The 26,807-nt window shown below is 54.6% G+C and overlaps 1 protein-coding gene across 17 annotated transcripts in view; it reads left to right on the top strand.

Annotated features, from left to right (window-relative positions):
• Positions 1-26,807, top strand: part of ARHGEF10L (Rho guanine nucleotide exchange factor 10 like) — a 195,690-nt gene that overhangs the window by 117,076 nt on the left and 51,807 nt on the right. For 13 of the 17 annotated variants that reach the window (XM_065575085.1, XM_065575083.1, XM_024111244.3 and 10 more), the window contains 10 exons: positions 860-1,005; positions 2,918-2,932; positions 3,216-3,397; positions 5,427-5,542; positions 6,189-6,316; positions 7,469-7,569; positions 17,491-17,612; positions 23,324-23,410; positions 24,118-24,350; positions 25,588-25,742. In XM_065575085.1, coding sequence (XP_065431157.1) covers positions 860-1,005; positions 2,918-2,932; positions 3,216-3,397; positions 5,427-5,542; positions 6,189-6,316; positions 7,469-7,569; positions 17,491-17,612; positions 23,324-23,410; positions 24,118-24,350; positions 25,588-25,742 — 1,285 coding nt within the window. The remainder of the gene's footprint in view (positions 1-859; positions 1,006-2,917; positions 2,933-3,215; positions 3,398-5,426; positions 5,543-6,188; positions 6,317-7,468; positions 7,570-17,490; positions 17,613-23,323; positions 23,411-24,117; positions 24,351-25,587; positions 25,743-26,807) is intronic. The other 4 variants (XM_008174712.4, XM_065575086.1, XM_008174714.4 and 1 more) reach the window with 1 other exon arrangement.

The raw sequence follows: 26,807 nt of genomic DNA, 5'->3' as shown, positions 1-26,807 counted from the left end.
GCTGCCGCAGCTCAGAGGCCGCATGGGGCAGCCCGCGTGGATTGCTGGTCTCCTGTCTCTCAGATGGGCTCTCGGCCAGGCTAACTGGCATCCAGACGCTGCGTTATTTCTCAGAGTCTCTGGTTAAAACGAAATCGAAGAGCATTGGGTGGAAATCCCCCTGCCCTCGGCGTTTACTCCTTGAGAGGAGAGAGACTGAAAGTCAGTCAGCGAGATTTCGAAATAGCCAGGGCCAGGCATTTGCAGAACATCGTGTGACTGGGCAGCGCTGGGGCTGAGCGGTGGCACAATCCGCTCTGCAGAGGAAATGAAAGCAAAGGGACTCGTCCTGCAAAGCGGGGGACTTTCGGGCTCTGAGACTTGCTGCTGCGGGTTTTCAAACGTAGCGTAGACGGACCCTCAGTCATTGGCACTGTCCACCTTTCCCCCCCGCAGCTGGGCTCAGAGACTCCGGGACCAAGGAACAAAGTTCTGAAGTGGCCCCTGAGCCCGGATCTGCTGGGTTGTAGCTCAGTGTGCTGTTGTTGTTGTGCTGTGGAGTCCTATTGGATACGTCTCTGTACTGGAGCAAATAGTTACCGTAATGAATCCGTTAGGGCTGCTGTCTCTGCTTTGTGTACCGGACCTGCTCAGAATTGCACGGCAGAACTCCGATCCTCCTGCTCTGAAAGCCCAGGCCCCTTCAGCTAAAGGAGAAACCCCAATAGCTGTTAGCAATATAGGGCTTATGACACAGAGCTGAGCAGTTCTGATTCCATTCAGCAGGGGGCAGTGGTGCGCATGCACATGATTAGCTAGGTTGTTCCCCTATCTTCTGCTTTTCTAATAAAGGACCTCCTTGCTCTTTTTTCCTTTGCAGCTGCTGAATTCGGGGCAGCACCAGCTGCTGCTCTGCGAGACCCTGACGGAGACGGTTTACGGGGACCGTGGCCAGCTGATCAAATCGAAGGAGCGCAAGGTGTTCCTGCTGAACGACATGCTGGTGTGCGCCAACATCAACTTCAAGTACGTTGGCAGCGTTCATTTCCTCCGGGAGCCCGTCACAAACGTCCCCGCAGCCCTGGAGGAATCCGCAGGGATATAGTATCAAGGTTCCACGCAAGGAAATCCAACTAAAAAAACGCAGGCCGACCTTTATAAAGCGCCGCCTCTGTTGTGTCTCCAGGAAAACCACTGGCATCTCTGCTGGGATTTGGCATTTTTCTTTGCAGTCGTTCTGGCAACCGTGGGTCAAATGGGTCCCTGGTGTAATCCCATTGGCTTCGACAGTTATACCAGTGATAAATTATGGGCCATTTGACTTTAAAATATGCTTTTGATTGCACTTTCCCAGCATTGGCGAGTTACCCGAGAGCTGCTGCAGAAAAGCTCCATTATGTGGCTATAAACATGTAGGTGTTAAAACCAGTGAAGGTGGCTCAGTAAATTGCCAGTTAACTGCAGCAAACTGGGATAACCTACAGCCCTGCACTGTCTGCCTGCAGTTTTGCCGTGCAAGCTTGTCTAGCCTGGATCCCCGTGTAGCCTCTTCCTGCAGAGTGCTGCCCTGGGCCCCCGACAATCCTAATTTGCCTCCTAATATTTTACCCATCGTTGTTACAGCCTCTGGGTCAAGCTCCTTGGGTTAAGAGAATGTGGTGACTGAAGCCCGATAGTGCATAATAATCAACTGGAGTAAAGATTTAAGGCTAAAACTTTTCAGTGTGGGTGTTGGAAGTTAGGCACTTGAAGACATTGGTCCGCTCTGCTCAGCCTCTGTTTTTGGGCCCCACAAAGAAGTTAATGTATTAGAGCCGGGGTGGCCAACCTGAGCCTGAGAAGAAGCCAGAATTTACCAATGTACATTGCCAAAGAGCCACAGGAATACGTCAGCAGCTCCCCCGCTCTAGCGCTTCCTGCCCACTGGCTGCCCCCGTCGATCAGCGCCTCCCCCTCCCTCCATGCACCTCCCGATCAGCTGTTTTGTGGTGTGCAGGAGGCTCTCGGGGGGAGGGAGAGGAGTGAGGGCACGGCAGAGGAGGGGGCGGGAAGGGGTGGAGTGGGGACAGGGCCTGTGGCAGAGCCAGGGGTTGAACAGTGAGCACCCCCCGGCACATTGGAAAGTTGGTGCCCGTACAAGGAGCCGCGTATTAACTTTTGAAGAGCCGCATGTGGCTCCGGAACCCAGGTTGGCCACCCCTGTCTTAGAGAGAGACCAGAAGAGAGCAATGAAAAGGTTTAGAGAACATGACGTGGGAGGCAAGGTTAAAAGAATTGGACCTGTTTAGCCTTGAGAAAAGAAGACTGAAGGGGAAACATAACAACCCTTTACTGTTGTCAACAGAACAGTGATCAATTGTTCTCCTTGTCCACTGAGGGTAGCACAAGACGTCATCGGCTTATTTTTTTTTTTTTTTTTTTTTTTTTGCAGCAAGGGAGATTCAGGTTCGCTACTGGGAAAGTACTTTGCAACTCTAAGGAGAGTTAAGCACTGGAACAGGTTACCTAGGGAGGCTGTGGGATTCCCATCACTGGAGGTTTTTAAGAACAGGTTGGGCAAACCCCTGTCCAGGATGGTCTAGATTTACTTGGTCCTGCCTCAGCGCACGGGGAAGGACTAGGACTCCCAGCCCGAATCTTCAATCGTTCTATAAGTAGCCTGATTTCCAAAGGTGCTGAGTGCCCCTTCGCAGTTGCCTGAATGTGCATTTCCACACCTGAATCGGAACACTTGCCCTAAGGGATTTGCCTAAGAATTAAGATGGTGTCAGAGCCCGGATTTGAACTCGGGACTTCCTGCTTTCCAGAACTACTAGATCAGGTCTCTCTTCAGAGCAGAGGGTAGAAAATAGAAGCTGCAACATCCAGGGAAGGGAGAGAAGTGGAGGACTTGCATGCAATTGTGGTAGTGACCTTTGTTAATCTTCTCTCTTTCCAGGCCCGTGAGTACAAGGTAGGCTTAGCACGTGGTCTGGTCTTTTTGCCCCATGCGTTGGGGGTGCAGATTATGGTGGAAGGTATTAACATGCTGGTGCAGGGTGTGGAATGCAAGTTTCGAAGCAAGGGAGCTGGGCTTGCAAATATTTCTGCTTTTTTCTGGTCTAGAGGTGTTCTCCTAGCATGACCTGACTGTTCCCTCTTGGTGCCGCAGGGTTCGGGCTTGGCTGGGGATGGGGAAGTTGGTGGAGTGTAAGGATGATTTTTTTTAGGGAATAACAGACTCTCCCCCTCTGCAGAGGCCAATTGGAAATCAGCAGCCTCGTCCCTTTGGGCCCCAAGTATGTCGTGAAATGGAACACTGCCCTCCCCCAGGTGCAGGTGGTAGAAGTTGGGCAGGAGAACAGCACATACGACAAAGACAACATGGTCATCCAGAACGCGGGAGCCAAAAAACACGCGTCGGCCAGCCAGTCGTCCAGTGAGTATCCGCTCGGCGGTGGGGGTGTAGCACACCAGCTTAGTGTGCTCGGTCTTCCTCTAGTCGGTGGCTGCTTCGCAGAGGATAAGCGTCTACTACTGTTACCAGCCAATGGAGTTACTCTCACAGCTCCAGTGGCAGAGCCCTGTTTTTAATGCTCAAGGTTCAAGTGGGTGAGGTGGGAGGAGAAGAGGGAAGGGATAGGAGGGGGAGCAAGGGGATCTATGAAGACTCAGTGGTGCAGCCAGCTCCTGGCTGGGAAGGGGAGGTCCCAGCAGTTCTTATCTGATCCCTGGCCCGATCCTGGACCCCACAGCGGCTGCTCCAGCCCCTCTGGGTCCCATCCTCATGTCGGCCCCCAAGGTGGGTGCCAGCGTCATGAGGGCAGATTCTCAGCAATATTTCCGTTGTGGGATTATGAGTGCGCACCGCCTCCCGGATCCACCACCCCCCAGGTTCACTCCAGTGGTGGCAGTGGGTGATGAGGGCTTTGCTATACAAGCTGGGTCAATCTGGGAATTTTACTGGGATGTGCCGTTGAGTTGGACCATGGTGATGTGGTAGAGCATGGTGCCTTCTTCAGATCGCTGACCCCAAAGGAGGGGTTCCCCAGCCCTTCCCTCCCCACCGCATGGATCCCCGCACCCCTGGTGGCAGCACCCCATCAATGCTTGGCTGCTCTCTTCAGTGACTGAACTCAGCAGCGTCCGCTCTAACCGGCGCCTCCTGCATGATGGAAGGGGAAGAATCGCGTCTTTCCTGAGCCCAGAGACCTGGTCCCTGCCTCGGTGTTTTAGACTCAGAGGTTGCCTGAGCCGGTGACTCCTCGGTCACATGAGGGCTAGCACGGGAATGACTCCGCGCCTGTTGCTGGCTGGGCCTCTGCAGCGACGTTTTGCTGATGACTAACAAACGTTGCCTGTGCCTCTTGTTTTGGTTTGCCAGCTCGAGGGGACTTCCTCTGTGGGCAGTATTGAAACCGAAGATGTAGAAACTTCCGCAAGCAATAAACACGTGTTGGGAGTTGCTTGTATGGGACCAGAAACAGGAGCCCTTTGCTGTTTGGGTTCCTGGACACGTCTCATTGTGTCCCTGCCCGTGGCTGTTCTTGACCCATCTCCGTTCTACCCTCTCCAGCCCCCTTGTGCCTGTTCTCTTACAGTCGGGACTATCAGGTGGAAATATTGTCTTTGAACTTGTTGTTTCGGGGCCAATTTTTTATACCCCAAGGAGCCGCCTTTGTGCTGCCTCAATCGCCATTAGCTATTGGAACAACCGACCTTGAAATGGTGGAATCTCCATCGCGTGGGGTCTTTAAATCGAGACTCGGTGTCGTTCTGAAAGTTGTGCCCTAGGTCAACCATAATCTGAGCCCGATGCGGGGATTACCGGGGGAGACTCCGGCCTACGCCACGCAGGAGTCAGACAACGACTTCTTAGCGTATGCGCAGTGTGTCTCAGGTGGCACGTGACCGAAGTGTCATCACCGAGTTTGGTCCGCTGGTTGGATCTTTCGCTCCCCCGGCTTGGCCCGGGTACTGACTGGGAGTGCGGCATGAATGCCGATCCGTGCCCCACCCCAGAGTCAGGTTAGATCATCACCGTGATGGTTCCTTCTGGCTTTAAAATCTACGGGGTGTCTGAAGGCAGCCCCGCACTTAGGACTGTGCTGCCCTATGAGGTTGGCTGCTAAGAAGACCCAGAGTGGTGATGGCAAAAGGGCTCCGTGGAATCCCCGCTCAGAGCATGAGTGAATTTTGGCACTTGGGAAAGCCGGGGCTGGGTAGCACTGTCACAGTCTGCGCAAGCTTTCTCCATGCGACCGTGCTAACGTACCCCAGTCCTGAATTCTAGCGCCCGCTGCTCTTCTGTTCCTGGACAGTCTGCCAGTTGTACGCCGGGTGAATGCAAACTTGCTTCCCCCTGGGACCCGAGTTGGGATTTGAAGCCAAGTCTTCCAAAGTGGAAGGTCAGCTGAGAAACCCACTAAGCCCCTCTCTGCCCGCTAATGCATTGCTTTCCTCCCAAGATAAGGTGTACCTGGGTCCTCCACGGCTCTTCCAGGAGCTCCAAGACTTGCAGAAGGATCTGGCTGTGGTGGAGCAGATAACCCTACTCATCAGCACCCTCCATGGCACCTACCAGGTAACGGCCAGGGAGTTCCCCTTCACAGTCAGTGTCAGCTCTGTCTCTCCAAGCGGATTCCTGCCAGCAGGTCTCTGGTCAGTTGGGAATGGGATTTGCTAAAGAAATGGAGCTATTTCCCCTGTGGTCAGCGAGCCAAAGCCGGTTTGTGACTTGGACATAACCAAGGCTGGGGGAAGCCACTGCAGTCTGGAAATCAGACTCCAAGTTAGTGGTCTAAATGCCAAAGAACATAACCTTGGAGCAGGGCAGAAAATGGCACTGAATGAGGTTTTTGTCGCTATCTTGTTTCTAACGCAGCTGTCCCTCCTCACTAGCCACAGTCCTACGTACCCCTCCCCAGCACCTATCCCCAACGTTGCTACGCTGGCTCTTTAGCTACAGGCAGATCCTTGCTCTGTGGATGTCCTATGGTGGATGGCCATTGGCTGCCGCAGGAACCTCCAGACATACCAACTTCCTGATGGACTTGGTTCTCCACCCTTGGCGGCGTGGGTGCCCATGCTAGTCCAGGGCCCCGCTCTTTGCTGTTACTGGGTGGGCCTTTGGGTGCAATTTGATGGTAACTCCTGGACTCCTGCCTGGCCGTCTCTGCCACGCTCTGATACCTGCATCTCAGGGGTTTCCTTTTCTCTCTTGCTTCCAGAATCTGAACATGACCGTGGCCCAGGATTGGTGCCTGGCCCTGCAGAGGATGATGAGAGTGAAGGAGGACGAGATCCACTCGGCCAACAAGTGCCGCCTCCGTCTCCTGCTTCCAGGGAAGACGGACAAGTAAGTCTGCTCTTAGATCCCATGGGCGGGACGTTTCCTGATGCATCCCTCTGAGCATGGAGGCAGAATCGGAGGGCAAAGCCCTCTTGGCCCGTTCTAGCCAATCTCCTGGTAGGCCCGTGCAGAATTGTATGCTACAGCGTATTCCAATGCTTTGATCAGTCCAGGTGTATGTGTCTCAGGTAACGGAAGCCTATGCCAGAGCGTAATAAGGTCTCACCTAGACCTAGTGCCCTGTACACATCTGTGGGCCAGGGCAGCTCGAATCTTGTCTTGTCCTAGCCTGGCTGGGCCGTACCAGAACAAGCAACTGGTTCAGTGCCGGTGCTTTGGAGGAAGGGGTTCACCCCCTCCCAGCCCCCAGTTAATTTGTGGTGGGGTGGAAGGAGGAACATCGGGGATTATGCCCTGACTTTGGGGAGACGCTAAGACGATTCGTGGTGGATCCAGAGCGGGTGGAAATCAGCAGGCCGTGGTACTGCACTGCTTTACTCCAGCTGAGGATCTGGCCCAATATGCGTCTGCTGAATCTTGGCTCCTTTCTCCTCCCTCCCATCCTCTTGGATCTAGTCCACAGAGAAGGGCGGCTGGTTGAGGCCGTTGCAGCGATTATTGGGCCCCTCCTCCGTTCTCACAGCTCCTCAGTCTAACAGCTCAGGCTCTGTCAGGTCAGGGCATAACCTGTAACGCGTCTCCAGGCCCCGTGCTCTGCAGGGCATGGGGGTCATGGCCCAAGAACTAGCAGCTGCCTCAGCTGGTCAGTGCTGGGAGAGCCGCGGGCCACGTGTGGGGATGTACCACGTAAGAGACTCCAGTAGCTGCAAAGACGAGTCCTACGAACGTAGTAACTGAAAACCACAACAGGATGATCTCCCTGTCTCGATAATGGTGTATGTAAACTCCCGGCCTGCCCGCTGCATGGTCCGTGCATTTCCAGCCCTACCCTTTTATCTATGGCCCCTGTGTGCCCTTTTAAACAGCTACCGCCCATCTCTGCAGGGGTGGTTGCACTTCTGGGGCGGGTGAAGTGCCCTTTGGCACAGAAAGTAACTAGACAAGGGCGGGGTGTACTAGGAACCTGGGTCCCTCAATGACGTTCAGTCAGACTCAGAATGGAGCTAAATTCTGGCCTCCGTCCTCCTCCTGCTGCAGGTCCGGCCGTCCCATCAGCTTCATGGTGGTCTTCATCACCCCAAACCCGCTCAGCAAGATCTCCTGGGTGAACCGCCTGCACTTGGCAAAGATAGGACTGCGTGAGTAACCCTGTTTGCATGGGCAGGGCATCCCTCTGAATGCCAATGAAGGGGCGGGACAGGGAGGGCCTGTCGATGTCTGTGTTCCCTTTGATAGGTCAGGAAAACTAAGCATCAAAGCTCCGTGCCCAGCACACGGCATTATGGGAACGTGCCAAGCACAGGTTGGAACTTGGGAGCGTTGAAGCCCAGCAGAGCTGCAAAGAGCTTGACTAGGAAAGGCCTTTAGCTCCGTCGCCCAAGAGTCTCCAGAGCAGAATGTTGGATGCCTCGTATCCAAGTTAAAGAGGAATTTAGTGATGGGCCAAATCAGTCCTGTGTGTTGCTCCATTAAGATCAAGGGATCCGGCTCTCCACTGCCGTGCAATGCTCCCATGCTCATTTGCTCGTGGTTCACTCTCGCTTTGCACTGGTGCAAATGAGTGTGCAACCTGCAGGGCAATGGAGAACCATGGTCAAGGTGGGCTTGGTTCGTGAAGTCTGACTTGGTTTGTACACATCAGATGTAGGGCTTGAAAGAGGTCTCTTATCGGGGTGACTTCCCGTTGCCTTTGATGCCTTGGAAGCTTATTCCTTCATCGTTCTGACTGCGTCATCGGGGATTAATTAAAAGGCATCACTGTGATTTTTCTTGCCTGCAGATCTTTGGTTCTGCTGCACAGCAGGGAGTCTAATACCAGGGCTATTTCATCAGGGATGTTTGTTTTAATGGAAGCTGTGCGGTCTTTCATCATGGGCCCCCTCCCGCCCCCCTTTTGAATAGTGGTTAAGACCCAAGTGTTAGCAACTGTTGCAGTCCCTCTGCTGCAGGAGGCACTAGGCTGGCTGAGAGGTGGCAGTGATGGTGGAGAACTTCTTGGGGCGATTGCTGATTTCCCCCCGCTAGCAGTGTCAGCAAGGAGATGGATGTGATGGGCAGTTTTCTCTGACTCATAACAATAATATAATATATGGAGATATACCTATCTCATAGAGCTGGAAGGGACCTTGAAAGGTCATCAAGTCCAGCCCCCTGCCTTCACTAGCAGGACCAAGTACTGATTTTTGCCCCAGATCCCTAAGTGGCCCCCTCAAGGATTGAACTGACAACCCTGGATTTAGCAGGCCAGTGCTCAAACCACTGAGCTATCCATCCCTCATGCCTCTGCGCTTTTAAGAACCTGCTTTTATAAGCTTTTTTCCCCCTGTTTTCCTGGGCATTGTGTTGTGCAAGTGCCTACCAGAAACTGGAAAGCAGGTTTGGGTAGCCAGAAAACACCATAAAATTACAAATCTAGAATGCACAAAACTTCCATAGAGGAGCTGCTTAAATCAGGGTGCCGGGTCTGATTTCAGTGCGGGGGAGGCAGCTGGCAACAGCGGCCCCCGAGGATGCTTAGGCCCCTGGAAACTAAGGATAAAATGTAAAAAAATCAGTCTAGTTTGGGAGCATTTGTGGTTTCATGTAGGTTTCCTACAACGAAATTACCAACACGGCACAAACAGGCAACTACTGATGGAGGGAAGGCCCAGGATTCTTCAGGAAAACCTCTAACAAGTTCCCAATGTTAATTTCCATTTGGACAAACTGTTGAATGTTCTAGCTGGCTTTGGCAGCCTTTCTGGTGAAACTTACCAATGTGCAGAAAATGTACCGTCCTGGATAGTAGCCTGAAATACCCTCATCGTCAGAGTTTTATATACGCCAGCCTCTCATGAGACAGGCCGGTAGTTTCAGCAATTCGGTGAGGCCTTGTTTCAGGAAAGCGTCTAAGCACATGTTCGACTTTCAGCATGTGTTTGAGATCTGTTGACCGTGCTAAGGTTAAAAGTATGTGCTTAAGTACCTGTCCCAAATAGGGATGCAGGGCGTTCCCAATTGGAAGAGGGTCAAAGCCGGGGCCAGTGACTTTTCCTCTGCTCCCCAGGAGTTAGGAAAGACTCGAAAACCAACATTTTAAACTACATTCATACTGGGCCAATAATTTTTTTTTTTTTTTTCAAACTGAGGCTCGGGGGAAAATTATGTAACTGCCATTTAGAATTACAGCTTGTGAGTGGTGGTAGTGGGGGGGGGGGAAAGAGAGTTTGGGATCGAGATGGCTCCAAGATATCTGCCCTCTGGGTGTAGAGTGAAGGGGAAGGATATAAAACAAGAAGTATTTTTACCCATGGGAAGGGTGTGTGTTTGAAGCACTAAATAACATGAATGTCTTTCTCTGCTATCCAAGACAAGCAGTACAGAGAGAACAGACACACCAGGCGTTAAGTTGACAGAGTGCGCCGTTCTGTTTGGAAATGATGTCCATGGCTGACGCTAGCAGCGTAAAGGCTAAAACTAATTAGCAAGTCAGAAAAACACCACACCAATTCCCTTTATGCACCTCACGGTAATAATAATATATGGAGATATACCTATCTCATAGAACTGGAAGGGACCCTGAAAGGTCATCAAGTCCAACCCCCTGCCTTCACTAGCAGGACCAAGTACTGATTTTGCCCCAGATCCCTAAGTGGCGCCCTCAAGGATTGAACTCACAATCCTGGGTTTAGCAGGCCAATGCTCAAACCACTGAGCTATCCCTCCCCCCAATACCTGGGGAACCATCCCTCTGTGTGCACAGCCCCCAGCACTATACCTCTCTGCCGGCCGGCACATACAGGCGCACCATCCCTGTGCATGCGCACAACCCCAGGGCACCATCCCTCTGCATATACATGCCCCTTCCAAGTTCCCCGAGCACTATCTCTTCCCCTCCTCCAGTAACCCCTGGGGTACCATCCATCTGTACACCGACAGCCCCATGGCACCACCCTGAGCATGCGCAGTCCCCCAACCCCAGCCCTCAGGGCATCATCCCTCTCCGCACGGACCCTGGGGCACCACCCCTCTGTCCGTCCCCCCTGGGTTTGGTGGGCTCAGGGCATCAGCTGTCATATCCTGCAGTTCAGCGCTTGCATGTTAGCGCGGCCAGCCCCAGCAGACAGGTTATGCAGAGGGGTCCCAGTCCCTGTCCCCCAGCACGTTGCAAGACGCCTGGCTCTGCCTGGCACAAGGGGCTCTTCTTGGGACACCCCCTGCTCTGTTCTCCTGCCTGGTGTGAAGCGCAGAGCAGGGAGGGGGCACTACTGCCCACCCCTATTTAAATGCTACCCCTGGCTTAAGTGTAGCTAAACCAGAGTTCAAGGAACCAAACCCGCAGATGTCCCGTGAAGGCAGCACATTCCGGGAGATGGAACACACTCAGCGGTGTCATACGGCAGGCCTCAGTCTGGCCTCCTCCCTGGATCTCAAACCAGAATTGGTGGGTGGAATTCTTGACTGCTTTGAGCTACTTAATTAGATTTACTTACCCCTGTATCCCCAGGACACATGGTGTGTGTGTGTGTGTGTGTGTGTGTGTGTGTGTGTGTGTGTGTGTGTGTGTGTGTGTGGAGAACGTCCATCCAGTCTCTGATCGGAGGTCTTAGGAGGGGGACAATTGTGGATCGCGACTCAGGGAGGTTGGCATATCTCCTCTACGAGGCAGCACTCCCTGTGCTGTTTGGAGCGGAGGAGGGGAGTGGGGAGACTCTCTAGGCCTCTTCCTTGGCTGGCCTCTCCACGAAAGCGAGCCTGGCTGTGTTTGAGAGAGCCAGGAGGGAGGAACCCAACCCCTGGCACTCCAAGCAGCTAATGGTCAACGTTGAGCGTTCGCTCTCTGCATGGAAGAAAACCAGCCGGGGGCTCAGATGAAATTACAGCTCTCAGGAGACCCTTGCAGTGTGCGTCATGGCTGGGTGCCTTCACCTGTCTTTCCCTGACACCTGCTCTGTCCCCCTTGCTCCTTTCTATAGCAAGGACCCCGTTTTACTCCTCTCTTTTCGGTGGGGGGGGGGGGGGGACTCTCAGCCAGCCAGCCCCACCTGTTATTTTTCCATCCCTCTCAAAGGCTGAGTTCTAGCTCTGGACACCACCTTGTGGCCTGTGTTTACACAAACGAGATGATCACAGCGGTCGGTGAAGCAGGTGGAACTGGGTCCTGTTGAAGACCGGAGATTGCTCTAGAAGATGGACCCCAGCCTGGTGCAATGTGGCAGATCCTGGGTTCCTAACTGAATCCAAGCCGAAGGAACGGAACTGACTGCAGGTTTCATCTTAGGTGTCTGTAGGCCACGTTTTGGGCTTCAGAGCCTTGAGCCAGTGGCATGGCTGCATCTGTTCCTTCCCAGGCTGCACCTGGGCTCTCCCATTGACCTTCAGGGCAAGACACGTTTGTGTGCAGCATTTGATTAAGGCTCTTTGTTTTGCATTTAATTTTCTTGTAATTAAAGCGCCTGGCAGCCGCAACCATCAGCGCCCTGGAAATCCGTGAAATAAATAACTCCAGCTCTTACTGCCTGGGGGCTTTCTTGAGTTGTGTTAGCTCTGAATGGTGAGGAAATGGGCCAGCACTTGGAGACTGCCTGGTTCTTATTGCCATGCTGCAGGATTCTGCCGTTTGTCCCTTCTCCAAGCTTCCTTGTTTGGACAACACGGCCTGGAACGGATCTGTGTGCGTGCAACCTTAATGCCTCCCGAGCCCACGGCTAATAGGTACGGCTGGACTCTTGGACAGAGACTCTCTAGTGTGGCCCCCTTCCAGCCAACCTTGAGAATCCTGACTATGGAACGGTTGCCCAACCGCCCTTCTCCTGACTGAGTTTATTTCTGTGTGGTGCCATCCTTGGAAAGGCCCTGGTGGGGTCTGTTCTGCAGATGACTCCGTGCAAAGAAGAGGAGGATGAGGTAAAAACGGTGACGGGCTTTCCAAAGAGCTTAGGGTTGGTTTCCAAGTGCTCGGCCTCCGCCATCGAGACCAGATTTTTCACGGAGTGCTGCGCTTAGCAGCTGCTGTCGCAACCGGTGCTGAGCGCCGATGAAAATCTGGACTCTTGTTTTGGTGCTTTTATAGAAGCTGAGCTCTTCTGAAAGTTCATGAACTTGTGGGACCAAGGATGGAAGCTTGTGGCTTGGAACCGGGCCATTTTTCAGAGGGCAGCAAAGGTGCCTTAGCTACTGTAGGTATGACGTACCCATGTGGATGGTGATCCCGTATCAAGATGCCTGAAGGCGGATAGCTTTAACCACGCCACAAGATTTTAACCGAGATGACGCGCTCTGCCTAAGGAGACGTCTGGTCTGAAAAACTGGAGGATGATGGGATCAGGGAATGTTGGTCCAGTGTCTGAGTGATCAGGGTTAGAACTGCCTGGACTGTTGCATTAAAAACTGCCGTGTGTGAAACCGTGGTGCAGATGCAGCAACTGCTGATCTTCCACATAGTCTTAGCAAAAATCTGTGCCATGCCCCGTTGGACTCAGCCTATAACTTATGTCACTGGCACAGAAAGATCCCATTGCGATGGCCAAGATTTTTAACATTGACTAGTGGTTTGGGGTACCTAGTCTGAGACGCCTTAGAGGGCCTTGATCCTCGGAGGGTGGGTGCTTGGCAATTGGGCCCCTTTTAAGGGGTCTTAATTTGAGAGGCCCAGAACCGAGGCACCCAAATTCACCAGTCGCTTTTGGAAAGCCGCACCTGATCTCTGCTTTGTCACATCTACGGTGGCACGTGCCACAAAGAGCAGCTTCAAATCTTCCCCCGTTTTGTAAATGGAGCACATCCCCTCGGGAAGTTTATTGCGAGTGTCTGTGTAACCCCGCAATGTCATTGGTAGCATTGCTTTTCAGAGCACGGGCGCCCTTTGATCTCTTCATTAAACGGGGGAAAGAAAGCAGGCAGATGATTCTGGGCGGCCGCAGCCCCCCTGCGCGTTCAGGTCCCCCGGCAGCGGAGAGTTCCCTGGTGACACTTGCGTCCCTTCTTTTCTTTGTTTCTGTTTAATTCCACCAGCCACTGCAGCAAAAAAAAAAAAAAAAAAGTTTAATGGAAGAAAAATTCATTTGAAATCTTATTTGAATGCCTGGATTCCCCCAGGCTGGAAGGAGTTTTGATTCTCTTGTTTTTAACAGTTTGTTTTTTATCTGGGATGCCTGCGGGGAAATCCTGTAACCACCAGTTAGGAATAAAAACGCATTAAAGCCTCATGTGAAGAAATGTTTTGTTATTTCTTTTCCTTTTTTTTGCTGCCGCTGCTCGGGCCTGGCTCTCTCTGCTCCGTGCTGCAGTCAAGTGCTCAGTGCGTGAGTGAAGGTGAATAAGCGCAAAGAACCGCTCTTAGTCCTTGGAAATGCATTTCCTTGTGGCTAACGTTGGTTCCACCCGTTTGGCTCATCTGCTCCCAATGAACCTTATGCATTTTTAAACCCTGTTGATCAAATCTGCTGTTCATCCTTTAAAGCTCAAAGCCAATGTTTTGTAACGTTTTTGATACCAGGGACCGGCTTGCTGCCTTCCTAAAGTGTCAGGGAGATCTCAGGGACCAGAGCTGGTCCACAGACCAGTTGAGAAACATTGATCTAAGCAGTCAAGTCAACGGAGAGGTGCTAGATTCCAGCCTAGGTGCTCATCACAGCTGACAGGGAGTATGTTTGTGTCAACACATCCAAAGCCTTGAATCCAGCTAGTGCGGGTAACCATAGCAGTGACAATAGCACAGCTAGCAAGATGAGGGTATACTCAGGATCCGCTCCGGGCTCGCACGATCCATCCTGTTCTGTGTCCGCTGCTAGCCACGTTTAAATTAGCACAGGTAGGCCTAGCCCCTGCACGGCTTTTGCTGTGTAGATGTACCTGTAGAGGGAACCTTTCCCCTGTGGTGTCTGTCTCAAGGGGTTTGTGCTGACACCCATCTCTGACCTATAGGATGACCGGCTGCATTCAATAGCATAATCCTTAGTCAGCCCAGTGGAGTAGTAGGTGTCCTGCTTTGACGCCCATGTTGGATTTGGAGAACTGAGCGTAACGGAATGGAATTGAGAAACGGGAAACTCCGGCTGGAATATTGGGCCTTCCGGCTGCCTTTCCCCCTTTTTCTTGCGTCGGTTAGAACTGACTGGGCAAAGCCGTTCTGCCCCGACAGGAGGAGGCGCAAGGCCCAACAGGTTTATCATGCGTGAAATCAGAGACTGCAAAGCCCTGTGGGGTGGCGGTGGGACCCCTCTCAGCCCAGTCTGGGGATGGTCCCTACGGTACGCTGGAGCCTGGTGTCCAGTCTATATCCCATTGGATACCTCCCTAGACTCTGAGCAGCTTCTCTGTGCCTGGCTGAGTTAACTAGTCACTAGCCAGGGGCTAGTGCGGCTACTCGGAGATTCAAGCAGTGCCTGCATGTTAACCCTTTTGTGACCAGAGCAGGGAAGTTCTTAGCGTAAAAGACTGTCGTCCTCCGGCGGGGAGGTACACAGCTCTCAGCTAGGGTTTAAGTGGCCCGATTAAAGCCTTGTTAACGATCTTTCGCCCATCAGTTCCTCTGTCCTGCTTTATTGATCTGAGATGTAAAGTAAGCTACACGAAATAGAGCCTCACTGACAGCTGCTCCTAAACCAGGAGCTTTGGCTGCTGGGACAGATCCAGGTCCAAGGGAGGCTTTTGCATACGTGCTCCATGTAGCCTGATCCCGAGGTCCAGAAGCCGTCTCCAGGAAGGGGGGGGTCTGAGCAGAGAGCGACTATGAACCAAGCGCTGGGGAAGGAGTGCAGAAGGCTTAGTGTGATGGCAAGAGCTGGGGGCTGGGAGGGGCCTGTTTCATTCTCCTGTTTGGCTCACACCCTCTCATGGGTGTCAGTCGGGAATATCTCTGCCGATCTGAACGGAGTTGTACTGGGGTCAGCCGTGCGCAAGAGAGAATAGTGGGGCCAGAGACCTCTCGCTAAGCCTTGCGGAGATCCCAAGCAACGTCTTGTGCCCGCTGTGTTCCGTCTGGTCCTGTTATAAAGGAGGCTGGGCCTGATTCACAGGGTGGTAGTGCAAAGAAGTGGAGGGGCGGAGTTATGCTAAATAACTTAACAAGGCTTAGAGCTGGGGTGGGCAAGAGGGTCAAACTCCAAACCGGGGAAAACAAAGCTAAACCTGCCCTGGCCGTGCGATGGATTCAGCTGTAGAACAGATACCCAATGGAAACGCGAGGGGGGAATCACCATCATTTGGCACATTTAAAAACTAGGCCGGGCGAACCCTAAGCAGGGTGCAATACGGCATTGCCCTCTTAGGGAAAGGGCAGGCTGGTACCTGCTTTGTCCCTTCTCTGGATTCTGTGGGTACGTCTACACTGCGGTGAGACACCCAACTCCTCCTCGTGGGGCTCGGGCGAAGGGGCTGTTGAACTGCAGTGTAGATGCTCTGGCTCGGGCCGAAGCCCAAGCTCTGGGGCCCTCCCACTTTGCAGGGTCCTAAAGCCCGGGCCCGATGTCTACACTGCAATTAAACAGCCCCTCCACCTGAGCCCCGGTAGCCGAGCTAGCTTCAATCTAGCGAGAGTGGCTAAAAATAGCAGTGTCCATGTGGTGGCCTGCACCCCAGCGCTGGCTAGCAGGGTGCGTCCAGGGTTGTGGGGGGGGGGGCTGGTGCAGCCCACACCAAATTAGTGTCACCCCGTCTTCACTGCTATTTAGCCAGGCTAGCTAGATTAACGCTCGCTCGGGTATGCCTGCCTTTGCTGCAATTACCCCTCTGGTTGCAGTGTGGACCTCCCCCAACCCTCCATCCCCTGTGCATTAAAGGTGAGATGAAGGTGCCTGATCTTCTGGCCGCAGGTGGAAAGGGAAGGATCCATTCTGGGAGCGATAGGGTGGCTGGAAGGATCTGTTCTTCAGAGAACGTCCTGGGCTTGTTTCATCTGAACAGCTCCTGTTAGCTCGTTGGGTCGGCTGAGGAGCCCTTGTTGACTTTCCTCCTTGTGTTGGAGGAGGAGCGTTGCTGGCAGAAGCTTCTCTAGTTGTAGAAGTTCCTCTGTCTTGTCCATCAGAGACTAGTCTCCTGCAGCAATTAGGGCAGCTTCCCCCCCAAGGTGCATAGGGATTCGGGGGTGCGTGGGTGCAGCTGCTACCCATGGTTGGCTGGGCAAACCAGTGTTCCAGGCCAGGGCGTCTGGGCAAGGCACATACTTGGGAATGGCTGTCTAGAAAATGACTAAATAAGATGCATGAAGTGCGTGGTCACCATGCAAGGAGCTGCTGGACTCAAGGGTGAGACTCTCCCTGGAGCCCTGCGTTCCCCAGGCTAGTTCTGAGCCACGTCTGATGATCTTGCAAATATGATCTGTCCCGACCCTGGCTCGCTGTTAAAACAATAGCAGGGAGGGGACGGAAGAGGCTGCTTGGAGAAAAGTAGGAAATAAAAGCAGAGAAGCCATGTCGTGAGGAACGTGTGATGTTAGCTCATGGCTTCTAGTGTGTCCTCGGCTATAAATGATCCTGGGCCAGCGCCCTGGAAAGTTGGATACTGATGGTAATATCACAGCTGCTGATCTCTGCTCCTGTCCGTAAATGGGCTGCACTATTGGTTAATCACTGGACTGGGACTTAGGAGATCTGGGTTCTCGTCCCAGATCATCTACTCGGGCATGTCACTCCGACAGCTGAGCCTTCGTTCCACGTCTGTGAAATCGGGCTGATGCTAGCACAGGGCACTGTAGGGATAAATACATTGCTTTGCGAGGTGTTCTCGTGCGGTAGTGCTGGAGGCCATGTAACTACGTCAGTGGGATCAGCACGCCCCGAACTGGAGGGCAGGGAGCACTTTAAAACCCAGCTCCCAGTGGTGTGGGTTGGGGCCCGTTTCTAATTCTTTGCCGAATGGGGACATTGTTTCTCGAAGAAGCAGGGCTTGAAACCTTTTTTTTTTTTTTTTTTCTTGGTGCAATGGGCAAAGACCCCTTCTAGCGCTTACAGACAGCTGGGGCTCTGATCCCCTCGGCTCTGCATGTTTGGAGGCATTCGGGGAGCGCTGGGTGGGAGGAAACGGTCTATATGAAGGCCTACAAAGCTGTTAACTTCCCCTGCCTGCTCCGCTTGCCACAGGGGAGGAGAACCAACCTGGATGGCTGTGTCCTGACGAAGACAAGAAAAGCAAAGCTCCCTTCTGGTGTCCCATCCTGGCATGCCACGTACCTGCCTTCTCCTCCAATGCCCTCGACCTGCAGGTAAGAACCCAGCATCACCCTTTCTCTTCTCCTCTCCCCCAGGCTGTTTGGATGCCGAGGAGAGCAGATGTGAGGTGGGCTGTTAGACTGCCCCATGTTAATGCATTGCCCCGGCCTCTCTTTGCTGCTTGTAAGGGACATGGGGACCGGTGCCCCGGTCAGTGCTACTAAGTAGGAGACTGGGGGTTTCATGTCACTTTGGGAGACGCTAACAGGAGATGGTGAAGGAGGGTTTCTTGGTCTTGGAGGACTGGACGCCTCTACTGTGGGACTGGTCCCCGGTGGTAGAATCGGGGTGAGTCCTTGTGTGGTTTTTGTGGCTAGATGCTAGCAAAAGAGAGGATGGCTCAGGGAAGTAAGGGGAGTCTCTGGAACTGGACTGCAGGCCAGTGGAAATTCTAGGTGCTGGGTTGATGCTGGCTCACCTGTCACAGGTAAGCCTGCCCTAGGTATTGTGGTCAGCTTGCTCAGACCACGGGCGGTGGTTGGCTTATAGTGCAGAAGTGCCTAGGAGCTCCAGTCGTGGACCCAGACCCCCACCGTGCTGTACGAACACAAAACCAAAAGCCAGTCGCTGCCCCGGTGAGCTGGCAGTCTAAGTAAATGGTACAACCTTGGCATGGTGTGATACGAGCCTGACGACCTCCCAAGTTAGGAACGCATGGACAGCGACGGTCCCCCTGCGGGTACGGCACTGGACTGGCCATCAGAGATCCTGGCTCTGCCACTAACTCAATGAATGACTTTGGGCAAGAGACTTAATCTCTCTCTGCTCCGTTCCCAGCGTGGGGATACCAGCCCGTCATTTCTGCTCCCTCGGTCTGGGCTTTTCCCACTGTGATCTCCTCGGGGCAGGGACAGTCTGTCCGTAGATGGACACCTAGCGCCATGGGCCCCTCATCTCAGTTGGGGCCTCTCAGCACAACCAAGATAATAGGCAGCCACATTTGCCTATCCATGGGGATACCGTAGCGGGGTGCTACAAACGACCCACGTTAAGTGGGTGGATGCAGCGTTTCGGGAAACAAGCCAGTGAAAACCACTCGGAAGCTCCCAGTCGTTCTTGCGCACAGAAACCAGTGCAGGGATTAAAGACCGGCTGAATCACCACCGCAGCTCTTACTTAGTGACCTGCTTTGTTCCGGGGCTGTCCTGGGAGCTCAGGGTGGGATCTATCGGCCGGCCTTTCCTTGCAGCATGCTGCTTTCCCGACGACAAAACCGGTTTGGTCTTGGCTGCCTTGCCGCGCTCTTTACAACACCCCGTCTCTGCTTCTCTCCTGACTGCTGTGTGGGGTGGGAGGGCTTGAAGGTTGGCTGCAAAACCCTGCTGATCTGCTCAAACAGCCACTCAAAACGCCCGTGTGGTGGTCCTGATCCGCCTGCCTTGCTCCTGGAGTTGAACTGCTGCAGGGCAGCCGGGAGGTGCTTAGGGGCAGGGGGAGGTGCTGACCTGCAGGGCTGACAGTGGGTGCTTTTTCTCCCAGCCCTGGAGCACCTGCAGGAGTCGGTCGCTTGGAGCCTCAGATATAGGGCGTGAATCAGGCAAGGTCCTGGGGAGACTGGGAGGGGTGGACTCTCCCAAGCCCCCTGCAGGTTCAGTGCAGCGACACAGGCATGTGCTATGGAGAGGGCATGGGAGGCTGGTGGCTTAGGGGGATGGCAGCCAATTAACCCTCCCAGTAGCCTCCTGAGATAGGTGAGTCACATCCCAATGGGGAAACTGAGGCACGGCGTCTCCATGGCAATGCCAAGAATAGAACCCAGGAGTTCTGTCTGGACAGTGCTGTCTCTGGTGCGTCATGGCTAACGGGTGTTAGTTAAGCATGGCTTCAGGCACCCGCCTGTCTCCTCTTGCTTCTGTTTCAAGAGGCGTGGCCAGTACCAGGCCTCCAGCCTCTCTCCTCCCACCCCAGCTTCCCTGTTGCCATTTGTGACAGAAGTAACCCAATCACCGCTCCATTGGCGGGATGAATTAGGGTTCCCCAGAGCTGAGGGGTTTCATCCAATTACCGACAGTAACAGATGTGATGTTGTCAAGCCGCCGGCTCCCTTCCCCGTCCCGCAGCCGGCTCCGGCGGGAGCCTGGAACACATTCCTTCTGGAGCCCTCGCTGCCGTGCCGGCTAATTAGACCAAATGGCGGGCTGTCTCTCTCCGGGGGGGAGCAGGGCTGTGTGTGTTTCGCAGGCGCGGTGCTTTCTTATCGGCCCTGCCATAGAGTCTGCTCTGTGCAGTTGTTTTTTTAAAATGCTAACAAGGGCACCAGTTGGAAGAGGACAACGCTCCTTCTTCTTCTTCTGTCTTTAATCTACAAAGTTCCTTTGCCGTGGTAACATCCTTCCCTGCTGTCCCCGGGGAGTCTGCGTCGCTTTCGGGGTGTCCTCTGACTTCAAACGCTTACCCGAATCTCGCTGGGGGACCTTCCAATCTCTTTCCGCGAAGCGTTAAACATTCCAGATCCCTCGTCAAATTCAGGCCAAGCCCCCCCCCTCCCCCGGTTCTCCCCCCTCCACCTTGCTCTACCAGCGGCGAATCATCACTGCTCCAGCTCCTTCGCGAAGCGGATTGTAGTCGGTGCCAACGAGGAGGTGGCCTCGGTCCCTTCTGGGAAAGAATCCAGGCTGGGCTTTGCCTGGCCCTGTGCGTGCTGGTGCCGAGACAAGTGCCCCGCTCCGTGGATGTGCTTGGAACGTGGAGGCGGGGAGGATGTGTCGGGGGGGGGGGGGGGGTCTCTGTACCCACTCGCTCCCCTGGGGGGCTACAGGAGGAAATGGAGCGGCTCCCAGCTGGCAGTGCCCAAATGCTTGCTGGGCTTCTCCGCAGTGGAAGATGCCAAAGGGACATGTTGTCGTTTGAGGGTGGGGGGGATATTGACGCCAAGGGCAAAAAGCATGTGACCCAGCGTTGGTTGCGCTGCAGCAAACTTCCTGCAAGGGTTCCCGTGCTGGACCGGTGCCGATCCCAGCGAATCTGTGCCCGGGCTCTGCGTGCCTCCCTGTACTGAGGAATTCGATCGTCAGCAAAGGCCTTGACTTCGCCGCCCTTCCCATTCTCTCTCATCCCCCACTCTCCTGGCCTCTCTGCATGAGCTCCTTGCATCCCCGTCTGCCACCTGATCCAAGCAGCTCTGTACAGCCCCCTCCCCGCTCCATCTACGAGAGCGACTTCTCCAGCCCGTTCCTAGCAGATGGGCTGCGTCCCGGTGAATAAATAACGTCAGTCAATTAAGACAAGGCTAGAAAAGCCCCCATGAGAGGCTAACCGGGGCGCTCATTCAAGGGCTAAATGCCGTCGGCAAAGGCTGTAGTCATGGGCGATGGGGTGAGGTGCCCTCATCCGTGTGCCCTGGAAGAGCAGCAGGGTTGCCAACCTCCAGGATTGAAGGATGGTCGTGTGATGAAACCTCCAGGAATACGTCCAACCAAAATTGGCAACCCTAAAGAGCAGTTACTGCCCTGGAGCTCTGAGCAAGAGCCCAAGTGGCCGGCTTTGCCAAGAGCATCCATCAGTCTCCGATGCGCTGGCCGGAGCACTCTGTTGTGGGCCTCCCGCCCCCTTTACCTGTCCAGCTGCAGGGTGTCCGCGTCCAGTTCTTGGGCCCTTTGTGGAAGCCCTGCAATACGTGAGCCCTGGCCTAGTGACGGGAGCCGTGTCATGGGGGCTGCCCAAATTTGTCCATGTGCTCACTGGGAACAGCAAGTGGGAGGACGGGGAGGTGCAGTTCAGTGTCATGGGATGGGCCAGCTATGGGGCAAATCTTGCCTCCATGCCCCACGGTTCCGCTCTGGGAAGGGAGGGATTTCATCCCTGCCCATGTGTCCGGGGAGGGGGGGTGTACCCACTCGCTCCCCTGGGGGGCTACAGGAGGAAATGGAGCGACTCCCAGCTGGCAATGCCCAAACGCTTGCTGGGCTTCTCCGCCGTGGAAGATGCCAAAGGGACATGTTGTTGTTTGAGGATGGGGGGGGGATATTGAAGCCAAGGGCAAAAAGCATGTGACCCCTCGAGGGTTTGCTGCGTGCTGGGCTCCTGTGGAGATGCACCCCGTCAGCAACTCCCTCAACCGCATCCCTCGCCAGCCGCCACCACCAGCGCTTTGGGTTGGGCTGGTCTCCACCATCCTTGCAGGCCCTGCGGTGCTGCCAGATCCTGCCCTTGCTGGGTGATCTATTGTGGGGGGGCCCCCTATGCACCAGTCCCTGTCTGCAGCTACCTCCAGGCACTGGGGGAATTGATCCCTGCAGCCGATGGGTGCTTTGACATTGCCCAAATAGCAGCATGTCTAGGGTCAGGCATGTCTAAACCCTCCCCTGAGTGTGCCCTCTGTGTGTCTCATCTACTGCGTTTTGCTGCCAAAATCAAAGGTTTGCTGCCCTTAGAGCTGTAGCGTTAGCACAGCTATGGGAGAGCGAGCTGGTGCTTTGTCCTGACTTGCATATTAGCAGTTCTGGGCCTCGCTCTGAGAGGTTAAGAGGGAGTAAAGATGCATCTCTGTCTGTCTGCATGTGTGCATATCGATCCCAGGCTGACTGGGGGGCAGAGAAAGCAGGCAAAGTCCCACGTTTGTCTTAGTCAGTGGAGTCAGTTTGCTCTGATCGTTGTGGAGGGAATCAAGATGTAAAAGAGAATTTGGGTCTATAGCTCCCCACTCGCTCCGAGAACGACTGTGGGTTTTGCAAAGGCAAAATAGTCTAGTGGTCAGAGCAGGGAACTGGGAGCCAAACAAAACTTGTCTGGTTTGTGCCACAAGAGGTCATCTGAAACTCGGCCTCTGAGGCTGATCTACCTGCGTTCCCCACCTCGCCCGCCCAAGGTATTGATCTGTGGTTTGGAAGAGCTCCAGAGCTCAGCTGTAACTGTAGGATGGTCATTTGGTTCCATAATGGAACCTTCAGACAGGACGCCTGGCTCCATTCCTGGCTTGGCCACGAGCTCGCTGCGTGACCTTGAGCAGATCGCTTTGGGCGAGACGTAAAAAAAGCCCCCGTGATTGATCCTGACCTGCGATCCCGAGTCGCTTAGCCCTGGGCCTGTCTGTGATTCTGTTGCCCCATCTGTTAATAAGGCTACCTACCTGCACTCCTTTCCAAAAGGTGGTGATCTGAACACGCGGTGGCATCCGATTCCAAACGGAAGCGGGGTTGCTAAGATCCGAGGCAGGTTTTGAGATCTTGCCTGAGGGCTGTGTGCCGGACAGTGGCTGTTCTTCTTCTCCCTTCCACCTCACCATTACAGCTTCCGTTCAATTGAGAGCTCTGTAAATATCCCATGCTCCTGTCGAGAAGCTGGCTATGGAAAACCGGACTTCAAAACAGTGTCTCTAAAAATGGCTCTTCAAAATCCCCCGTGGCCAGAGCAGGAGGAGGAGAATTGAGCGTTTGATGTCTCTGCAGGCCAGTGAAATGTCCAAGCTTGTGTGCAAACCATAGCTGGCTCTGCTGGGGGAGTGGGGTTGCTGGGGGATCACAGGGCAGAGGGCCATCTTCTCTACCTTGACGGCTCGTAATTGTGCAGCCGCGCCACTGTGGTTTGGGGAGCATGTGATCGAATTCCACCTCTCAGCACGTTGGGGTGCAGACGGGCGGTGGAGGGGGTCAGGGCGGGGAGAGCGTTTTGGCTCTTGCATTTACCTTCATGCTCGTATGATGCTTCCCAGCAAAGCGCTGTCCAGGCCTCGATTGATGGCGTGATGTCCCCGTCTCTCTTCCAGCTTGGAGCCGTGGTGCACAATCCTGTCCAGTCCTCGCTGCTGGGCTTCTCTGCCGTGAGCACCTCCCTCCCGCAGGGGTACCTGTGGGTGAGTACGGGCTGAGCCGGCCTGCGTGGGGAACGGCTCCTGAGAGTCGAAGGCGAGAGCCTCCCGCTAATCCCAGTCGGGGCTCGCCCTCAAGAGCCCAAATTAGCTCAGGCTTGAGGTGCTCGGATACCCAGGTGATGGGCAGGAGAGTGAAGAGGAGAGATGCTTTGTAAGGGATTCCACCAAGGTCGTTTTCCTGGTCAATCCAGGCTAGCACGCGATTGGCACCGTTGGCCAGTGTCAGATGGGAGGGGGACTGGCAGCAAGGGGGTGGGCAGTGAAATGCCACAGCCCCAGTTATGCCTGGGCCTGGGGTTTTGGTTCCTTGCATGGAAATCAGATGTTCAAGCAGGGCCGTGCGTAAACTGCCCAAAGTAATTGCAGTAATTAACCCCCTGGGTGCTGCCTAGTGTGTCTGCGGCATGGGGTACAGGCCCCCCTGCTCCACCCGCCGATGCTCCTTTAAGGAGATCCTGTGCACTTCCTAGAGCTTGCAGACCAGGAGGGGCCGTTCCGATCAGCCTGACCCCATGGGCGTGGTCCAAGCAGCTGGTCATCCCAGTCTCCACCCTATGGCAAAGCCGGGGGAGAAAATGGGGCACCCTGTTGTTTGCAGTGGTGATGAAGGTGTCGGGGGTGAGGGAATATTCCAGCCTGCAGGGGCAGAAGTTAAAAGCCCCTCTGGGTGGCTTCCTGCATCCCCACAGATTGGAGGAGGCCAGGAAGGCGCAGGGGGCCAGGTGGAGATCTTCTCGCTCAACCGCACGGTGCCCCGCACGGTGAAGTCCTTCCCGGTGGCCTCCCAGGTGCTCTGCATGGAATACATTCCTGAGAAGAGCAAGGAGGAGCAAGAGCAGGGGAAAGCGGAGGATTCGAGATCGGCAGCTGACCAGCCCTCCGCGCCGCATCCCACCATCTGCCTGGGACTGCAGGATGGCAGGTGAGGTTTGGGCCGGGGGCTCGGCCTTGCAGCCTCCTCCGTGGAGGCAGGTGTCCCCCCGCACAGCCATGGCGACCGCCCCGTAGCCATGCTGCGTATCGAGCGCCAACGGCCTGCGAACACTAGCGCTACGCTCTAGCAGCGCCGTCGGCTGTCCAGCTGGCTAGCCCTTCCGTTGTTCTCAGTCTTTGGCTTTCCTCCTCCTCTGCCCCCCAGTCGTATTCTGAGGACAGCCAACGTCTCCCCCCGCAAATCTCAAGTCTTGCGTCCCCCTCACCCGCCTCCACTCCTAGAGCAATGGGCAGGGCTGGGTGTTGAGCTTCTCCACCCTTCCTGGAAGGGGTCACTGATTTTTAAGGTTGCTCCTCTCCAAATTCTTCCTGCCTCCTCCAGCCTGGACAGTGGAAGGCAGAGGCCAGGCCCAGGACAGGATCTGCAAATCAGATCAGGTAGATCCCACCCCCCCACCCCACCCCCATCTGTCCCCCATAGCCCTCCCTGCACCTCGTGGTCTTGTCTCCGCTTGATGCCAGAGGCATTCAGACTCCTCTGCCCATGCAGGTAAAAATAGTCTCCTTTAGGAGCCGGCTGTTGTGAGCTCTGGGCGTTGGCAGCAGCAGGACGTCTCCCACCAGCCAGGACCCTGCAAAGACCAAGCTCTGGGCACCCATGATTTCCCCAGGCTTAGCTTTGGCTCTCTGTGGAAATCCTGGGGGGGTGGGTGTGTGTGGGTGTGTGTGTGTGTGTGTGGATTTGCCCCACTGCTGTCACTTAGCTCCATTACTACGGGCAACTGCCACCCGGTGACCCTAACCTGGTCGCACCCACTTGTCCCTAGGGTGGAGCCCTGCGTTTGGCATTGCAGACACCAGCCAGGCACGTCTTCAGTCCAAGAACTCCCCGTTCAGACAGAGCTGCGGGAGCCATAGCTTCCTCCCTGGCTGGGATATCTCCATCCCGGAGGGAATGCATGTTCTGGCTTAAATCGTATGGATGGCAGAGCTGGGCCGTACCTTCCTCGGTCTGGGAGCAAATGGGGGGAGCAGAAACATGAGAAATCAGCCTGGGGTGGCATGTTCAGAACCTGCTGCCTGCAAGGTGGATCGGCTGGATCTGCTCCCGCTAATGGCTCTGCGCGGGGGACTCCCGGTGCTGTCGGTGGCTGGCAGGACTGGACTTCGTACAGGTGCTCACCATGGTTACTCTGGGCTTTCCCACTCCTTCCCCCTCTCTTCAGCATCCTGGTGTACGGCAGCGTCGACACGGGGACTCAGTGCTTGCTGACCTGCCGAAGCCCGGGGCGGCAGCCTGTCCTCTGCCTGAAGCATAGCCCCGAGTACCTGTTTGCCGGACTACAGAACGGCACTCTAGCTGCTTATGCCAGAAACAACGGTGAGTGTGGGAGTGGCGCCCGGGGAGGCAGGCGCTTTGCTTTTGACGTGCCCTCCCCAGGGATCTGGAATGAGGCTGGTCTCCCAGCTGCGGGGCCAGTACCTTCGTCTCGCCTTTGCCCTGGCTGCGGTGGGGCCCCTAGTTAACCCTTTGCTGCTGGTGCATTGGAATATCGCCCACAAATCCGTGCCTGGAGCATGGGTGTAACACGCCCAGCGTAGCTGGGAGGGGCAGAATTGGATCTTCCTACCAGAAGGGAAGGATGAGTGAGGGGCGTAGGTTAGCCCCTAGGATGTGGGAGCCCTGCATTCAATTCCTTGCTGTGCCATTGACTTCCTCTGTGACCTTGGCCAAGTCACATAACCTCTCCGTGCATCATTTCCCCCCATCTCTAAAACGGGAATAACAGCATTGCCCTGCCTCCCAGGGGGATTGTAAAGATAAATACGTCTCGGATTGTGAGGCACTCGGCTCCTGCAGTACTGAAGCCCATAGACGTACCAAAGAGAGATGATGTGATATTAAAGGGTCCCATATACAACAATAGTTAGCGAGATATCCAGGGCGCTGATTGGATTTACCGGCCTGCAGTTTTCAGTCAATTATTGGCTATTCAGACACAGTAATTGTGGCCTGCATGCATGGTCCAGTCGGGATTGGATTGCCCTAAGTGTCTCGGGGGGGTGTCGCAAGCAGGACAAATCTTAACTGACCCAACGGAGGGACCGGCTTGTCCGAACCGTCCCTGGACCCCGTAGGGAAAGTTGGTCCAAGTTTATTGCCAAGTGGTTTTTAAAACTTTCTTTCCTGCTATTGCAAATATATAGCATTAGAGAGAGAGATGCTAATTGGCTGTTCAGAATGCAATTGCTGGAATTCAGGATTCGTAACAGCTGCAGAAATAAACTCCTATTTGAGAATTATAGACTAATTTCCTATTGATGGGCTGTCACTTCTCTCTGGCACAGAAGACCCTGGCTGTCTCCAAATGGCTTTTAAACTTCCTTGCTCTAACTTCTAGTTGGACAACGGACGTTTGTTTGGAGCCATTCAATCCAATGAGCC

The sequence above is a fragment of the Chrysemys picta genome, chromosome 21 (assembly GCF_011386835.1).
Source record: "Chrysemys picta bellii isolate R12L10 chromosome 21, ASM1138683v2, whole genome shotgun sequence".
Classification (NCBI taxonomy): Eukaryota; Metazoa; Chordata; order Testudines; family Emydidae; genus Chrysemys; species Chrysemys picta.
This window is presented reverse-complemented; position numbering and strand designations above follow the sequence as displayed.